This window comes from Fragaria vesca, linkage group LG3 (genome assembly GCF_000184155.1).
Source record: "Fragaria vesca subsp. vesca linkage group LG3, FraVesHawaii_1.0, whole genome shotgun sequence".
Lineage (NCBI taxonomy): Eukaryota > Viridiplantae > Streptophyta > Magnoliopsida > Rosales > Rosaceae > Fragaria > Fragaria vesca.
Genome location: NC_020493.1, coordinates 26576693 through 26584171, shown reverse-complemented (window position 1 = coordinate 26584171; position 7479 = coordinate 26576693). Strand labels below are relative to the sequence as shown.

Genomic DNA, 7479 nt, shown 5'->3' with positions numbered 1-7479 from the left:
CACAATACTGAGTTCCTGTCAGTATGGAGACTTTAAATAGAACTGGACAACTTCGCTATTTCCTGCTATTTTATTTTCCTTTGTTATTTGTCTTTTTAGTCTTGTTTTTTAGAGCATTTTTTTGCGTCCGAAAACAAATTGTAAGCTTTACTTATAAATGCCAACCCTGTAAGCTCTGCTCTTGTGCTAGTTTTGCTCTGTTTGAATTCTGCAGACGTTTTTGGATAAGGAAATGTTGTTTGTGCTCCAAAGACTGCTTTTGTGTGTAAGCTCTATGAACTTACAGTATGTCAAGTTGTCAGCATTTTCTTAGCCCTCATTTCCTTGATACGGCCAAGATGAACAGACATTCCAGATTACTAGCAATCTCTTGCATCTCAAAGCCATAGATTTAGTCTTAAACATGTCAAGAGAGAATCAAACTTCTTAACCGGTGCAACCGAGACACCATCCTAGTGCTCAAGTTCGGCAAAATTCTCCACCATGGCTTGTAATGCACAATTGTTTAATAGTTGAAGTATATGTTGCATCGGAAGTTCTGTTAATTTTTTTTTTTTTAAGTAAAAAATAATACATTGCATTAAACACAATTCAGATACATCATACATGCATGAGATAAGTATGTGAGAGTGAAACAATGAGTATCCACAACCTAATGTGAAAGTCAGGAAACAAAAACGGTCACTACTACTGATTAACAATCATGAAATACCTATAACCGTGGAAAATACACAAACGGTGGTGACCTTATTTTTTTTGTTAAAAACGGTGGTGACCTTATTTGGCCTGTTGTTTATTATTTACAGTATCTTAAAGAAACAGTGGAGAGTACAGAAATACCCTCAGCATTCTCTCAAGAATCTCCCTTAAATCCCCAACCCAATCCCTTCACCTTTTTCTCTCCTCTCTCTCGGTCTCCACCCACAAAAACACACACAGAGCAACCAGACCTCCTCACCCATCAACCACCATGTTAACCTCCACATCATCACCTTCCTCCTCACTCCACTACCCAATCCTCCACTCCAAAACCCCAACCCTCAAATTCCAACCAAACTATCTCAAACTCCGACCAAACCCAAAACCTCAACTCCACCTCGGAGCCTCGGTCCTCACCTCCAAACGTTGTCCCAACATCGTTGCCATGAGCAAGTCCCCCAAAGTGGAGGAGCAGAAGTTCAGCGCCGAGGGTCTTGTCACTGAGTCTCTCCCGAATGGTATGTTTCGAATCCGATTAGACAACGCGGACAACATCATAGGATACATTTCTGGGAAAATCCGAAAGAGTTTCATTAGGATATTGCCTGGGGATAGAGTCAAAGTTGAGGTTAGTCGTTATGATACTACTAGAGGTCGAATTGTTTATAGACTCCGTAACACTAGGGATTCTCCCTAGTAATCCTTTTTAATTAGATTTTGTATTTGCAAGTAACACTGGAACATTGTGTGTATTGTGAATTTGAGGAAGAAGGGTTGTGTTCGAAAGTCGTACTTTTTTTTTTTTTTTTTTTTATCATGTAATTGCAGGTTTGTTACTGGAAGTAAAATGTGTCTTGCAATTTCAAATGTACATGTTTTGCATTGACTGTTGCTCTGTTTTGCAAGAGTGGTGTATGAATTCGTTTTTATTTTATTGGAATGTTTTAGTGGCATAAGTTGAGTATGATTTGGTCATCAATGAGAACAGAAGCCAAAGATTGCGATGTGAATATTGGCTCAAGGTGGATGGGAGGATGTTGTGAGTCAATGAGTTTTTGAAGGATAAACTAGGTGAGGGTAGTAACGCTTTGAGTGCCGATTTGGAATAGTAATAGATGAGTGTGATGAGAGTAGAGTAGAGGGAAGGCAAAAATATTCAAAGGATAACTCTTATCCAGGGTTAGATGGTGGTTGTGGGGTTTTTGATCGAGTAGTTTTTGATTGTATGACATTATGGATGCATTGGTAGAGATGTCGCGAGGGCTATGTGGAGGTCTTGATGAGAGTAGAGGTGGCCGGAGGGGTACGGGGTGTTTTTGTGCTAGGGGATAGGGATTTTGTATGGGATTGAAATCCTTGTGTAAGCTAGAGTGGTAGTGAAAATGGCTAGGGTGAGTGGTCTTGAAGTTCAGCTTCACACAGTGAGTTTGCATAACTTTTGACTGATTAAGTTTTTTTTTTTTTCCTTTCATTTTGCTGGCTTTGGTGGGCTATGCTTTTCTACTTAAATCTTAAATGTATATGACCACAAGATGCATCCATGTCCAGTATATGGACTAAATGTTCCTCATTATTCTTGGGAGCTCTCAAATTGGTTGTGTTATGGAATTACAGAGTTCTTGTAGTGCTTTAATGTTACAACATTTGAAGTTCAAATTCATCAAGTGTTCAAAGTTCACAATCGGAACACTTTTCACTTTCACCATGCTTACAATTTAGTCAAGCCACTAGTGCAGTGGATTGAACTCTAATTTCCTCTGAGAAATGGGTATGATGGTAAAGAAAGCTCATGAAAGTCAGTGTTTTAGTATTTTCATTTAGAAGACCTATTTTCATTTAGAAGACCTTTCAACTGCACTGCTGATAAATCCTGATATGAGAGACACTTCATGAGAAATCGGTATTGCATAACTTTCATGGGGATGTAATGCAGAAATTGCAGATAAACTTCGGCGACAACATACTTGCTGCGTTAAGTACCTTACTAGTACTTCCACAATCAAGAACAAAATTTCAAGCACATTGCAATTTAAAATGGAACGAAGCTACAAAAACCAAGAAGTTTGGATTTTACCACGAAAACTGAATCTGCGGCGCCAATGTAGTGATTCCTAGAACCGTAGTTTGATTGTCCCTGATGCGGTGATGCCAATGGTTATGGTAACCCAAGTAATATTGTTGGTGTAAGTTCCGAGTGAAAATGGCTTAGGGTGTTTTGAAGTTCAGCTTTTAGCCAGTGAGATCCTTTCGGGTGCAGGGTGCTTGATGTTTTTGTTGGTCATTTTGGTGGCTCTGGGATATGCTGTTCCACTTCAATCTCCATTGTATCTGAGATAAAACTATGTAATATATTGACTGAATGTTCCTCCTTTTCCAAAATTACCAGAGGATACTCATCACATTGAAATTCACAGGTTTGTTCAATGTTTACAATTTGATCAGTTTTCATTTTCACCATGCTTAGTAAATAGTATTCAAGTCAAGCCACTTACTGCCTTTGAGAAGTTAAACTGTATAATGGTAAAGAAAGTTCTCTAAAAACCAGTGTTTTAGTATTTTCATTTAGAAGACCTTTCATACTGCTCTGCTAAATTGCTAATAGGAGAAAGGCTTCATGAGACATTGCCCGTTACACAAGTTTCATAAGGATATGATGTTGTAAAATCTAAGAAACTAGATTATAGTGACTACTGGAACCTGGTAACATTGTTAATTTGTTACCATTATATTTAGATCTCGGTTGCTATGATAAAGTTAGGGTCTTATTGATGGGCTTTACTTAATGATGGACTTCGTTGCTTTGTACCCAAATGATGTACTTCTTTCCTTCTAAAACCCTAAACCCTTCGCTATATAAAGCACACAATTCCCATTGGGAGCCACCAAAACACTTGAAAACAGAGTCGGTCACAGTCACACAATCAATCAATGGCAGCCAAAACCGTTCTCCAAGACACCAAAGCCCCGCTCCTCTTCCTCCGCAGCTCCTTCTTGGCCGCCGCTGTCCCCAAGACCACTTCTACAAACCCACCTCTCATTCATTCAATCCAGCCTTCCAATCAGAAACCGCTTCCTCACCTTTCGGGTCTGCGCCAGTATCTTTATCAACAACCACCGTCGTCAATGGTTGGTGGGCTTAGACTCGGCGGAGCATTGGACTCTACTCTCGGGAAGCTCCAAGCTCGCGGTAGCGACGATGAGGAGGAGGGGGAGGATAGTAGTGTGGAGTTGAGTGATGATGAAGACTACGGCGAGTTTGATTCCGACGATGTTTGTGATGGGGAGTACACAGACTCTGAGGACTGAGATTTTTTTTCGTTGTATGGAGATTGTGAGAAAAACCCCATAATCAAATACATAGATGTGCCGAATTGTTGTTTGTTGAATTCATAGTGAAATAAATCAGAGATGGTTTCTTGTTCTTTTTTCTTTGGTATTGTTATTTGGTTCATACCGTCATACTTCATATTGATATATATAGGGGTAAACTTTTGGGTTGGAAATGAAGAACAATGTCACAAACTCACAATGGTCAGTGGGGAAGATTGAGTATACTTGTATGCAACATGAATATGAACTTTTTGCGGCCTCTTTCATTAGAGTTAAAAAGGCACTTTTTGCGGCCTCTTTCATTAGAGTTAAAAAGGCCGAATAGAGCCCGCCCTTTAAATAAAGCTAAATAGGGCTGAGAAGGGCTAGTTTTTTTCTCACAATTTAGCTTAACTATTATATTACTGTTGATATACAAAAAAATGAGGAAATCAATGGTAATTAAAAAAGGGGTCGGGGCTTTTAGCCCACTTCACAATGACAACAAACACATCAAATATAAGAGTTGGCTTGGGACTCAAACAATGGACGCTTGGATAAAGACTACAGAATTCACAGCTGTCCCTGAGGACTCCAAGTCGTGTCAAATTCAAGAGTATAACTCAAACTCAACTTGAGTCATCATTCCAATATAAAAAGAGGTCAAATGGTTCCAGCCAAGGGGAGAACAGAGATCGACAGAAGGAGAAGAAGGAGGCAAATACAGGAGAAAACCAGAAGCTTGAAAAGGTGGGAACCCCATTGCTTCATCCTTTTGATCGATGTGCTGTTTCGGAATTGACACGGCGTGCCTTAGGGTGCCGATACAATCTTCGAAGCAGTTACAGAACCATGCGGCGTGCCTTAGGGTGTCGAAATCATCCACAAATTTCAGACATTGGCAGAGGACCTTAATGGGTTCTTGCCATAGTTCTTGTGAATAAACAATAAATTCTTTCCAAGCACCACTATATAATCAAGAAGCAATCCTCAGCCTTCCTTTTGCTTTCTCCCAACTTTCATAACCCAGAATTCTCACACAAACACCAAATTAAACTCACCAAATAAATAACGAGCTTACCCTCAAATAAAAGTTCTGAGTCCCTTGTTTGTTTTGAGAGCCTATAATTCTGGTGTTCTTCCAACAGTCAAAAGAGAGCCTGTCAAAATAAACATAACTTGGCAGCAAACTCTATGACATCCACAATGCTCCTGTTACATATACCTGCATAACAAGCTACTCTATTAAGCACAAGCTTGAAGTTGAAGAAGCCAATAGCAAACAAATATGGTGTAAATCTCAAAGAGGGCAGTCAAAGCCTGTTAAACACCCAAAAGATAACAATATGGTTGCAGCAGCTTTCGCTTCGAAGAGGTGCCGACATTGCAAAGATAAAGCAGGAGATGATGGACTATATTATGATTAAATGTAAGGCAGGAGATGATGGACTATAAACAAAAAAAGAAGGTTGCAGTGCTTTTAAGTGATGGCCACTAAGAAATAATAAACTAAGTATGGGGCCTCTACAAAGAAACAATTGAAAAGTGGGCGGTGGTGTTCTGCACAAAGGTGGAGTTCTCAATTAAGTTGATCAAATGGGAACAAGACAAAAATCCACTTATGGTGTGGAGAACAGTTAGAGTCAAGAAGTTTAGAGGCTCACCACTTCGGCAATGACGATTCTCTTGTCCCTGCGCACGACTCACACAATTCACCTCCCTTGAAGCCCAAGCTCACCAAAGTCCTCAAGCTCGGCGTCACCAATCGATCAAGGCCAAAGCAAGATTTCAGTTTCTATGCATACAAATCGAAAGGGGAAAAGGGGGAAATCAAATTCTCACCTATTTTGTGTATAAAACCCAATTGCCAGCCTCGAATCCGACTCCAATTTGGTCTCTGTATCCGAACCCATCTTTTCAACCTTCAAGCTCGCCTCCTACTGCAGCAAGAAGCAGAAGTGTTCTGGGAGAAGAAAAGAAAAAATAAGAAGAGCGGAAGCAGTTAGTTGACGGGTCTCCAAGAAATAAACCGGGTGTCCAAAACAGAAACAAGTCTTTGGGTGTCCTTTTTGTTTACTTGAAGTTCCGGGTGTCCAAATCAAAATACCCAACTTCAATACCAAAAAATCTAAACTTGGTGCAAAACCGAGAAATCTCAAAATACCCAAATTTGCGAACTACAATGGTTTGATCCCTTCACAGGGTATGTAGGCAATCCAGATTTAAATCTGGATACAACCATATTTAAAGCCAAATCCTTGGTTCTTTCCAAGCCAAATTCCCAAACACATAACCAAACTTTTCGATAAGTCATCTACTTCGTCGAAACCCCAAAAGCCATAAAACTTGAACTACGAGTGACTTGATCCCTCATGGGGTACGTAGGCAACCTGTAAAATAAATCGGGTGCAGTCGCAATTCCCCTCAAACACACATTCCCCATTTGTTACTTTGTAATTAGAATCAAAGGGTCTTCCCTTGAAAGCAAGGGTTGTAATTAAGGAATTTATTTTATTCTGAATGGGTCGAACCAGACATAATTAAAACTCTATTTTAATTAATAAGATAGAGTGAGATTTTGTTGGGTACATTTGATTACAATTTTTACCCAACAATTACTTATATGTAATACAACATATTCTTTAATCATATTTAACCTAGGACATCTATCTATAAATATTAATCTAAATAGTTATACTCATATATCTCACGAACTATCTCTCTAAATCATCAAAATACAATCGTTATTCAACAAAGCAAAAGGAAATAGAAGAAATTAAGCTAGCAAAATCAATTACAAAAAAGAAAATTAGTTGTATTCTATCTAACAAATAAGAGACATATTAAACAATAGAAAAAATAAGAAATTATTAGAGCCGGGCTGGGCTCGCCCTTAAAGAGCTCAATAGGGTAGGGTCGTAGGGTAGGGCTGGGTTTCATTTGCTTGACTCTTACCCTGCCCTACCTTATTTGAGAAGGGCTAGGGCCGGCCCACCCTAATGAAGGGCCGGGTAGGGCTTCAACCATAGAGGGTAAGGCAGGTTTTAGGGCAAGCTAGGGCCAAATGATGAGGCCTAAAATATTGTATGCAACACTTTAGCGCACATGCATAAAGGCTAGCTAGTTTGTAATAAATTGCAACGTAGGTTTTTTTTTTTTTTTTTCAATACATAATTGTAACGAGTTCTGAACCATGAGTTTTTTTTTATCATTATCACACAAAGATGATGATCTCAATTCACGAAAAGCCTACCTAAAGAACTTTTTTTCTTAAAGCCAAAATTGATTTTATTATATCAATACCAAAAATGTTTTGAACACATTTTAGTGTAATTGTGTCCTACAAATGACTATGGTCTACTCTTTCTCAAAAAAAAAATAACCACGGTCTTCACAACGTACATAAAAAAAAACGGGTACAAAAATTAGATTTACCTACGAAATAAAACACACTTATAAAACTCTAGTACG

General features: G+C 38.9%; 1 protein-coding gene across 1 annotated transcript; it reads left to right on the top strand.

Moving 5' to 3' along the window:
* Positions 1-939: 939 nt before the first annotated feature.
* On the top strand, positions 940-3012 carry LOC101312135. The gene is made up of 2 exons (XM_004295126.1): positions 940-1217; positions 2633-3012. Exons 1-2 carry the CDS (start codon positions 971-973, stop codon positions 2812-2814), a joined length of 429 nt encoding a protein of 142 aa, XP_004295174.1. The 5' UTR covers positions 940-970; the 3' UTR covers positions 2815-3012.
* The last annotated feature ends 4467 nt before the right edge of the window (positions 3013-7479 follow it).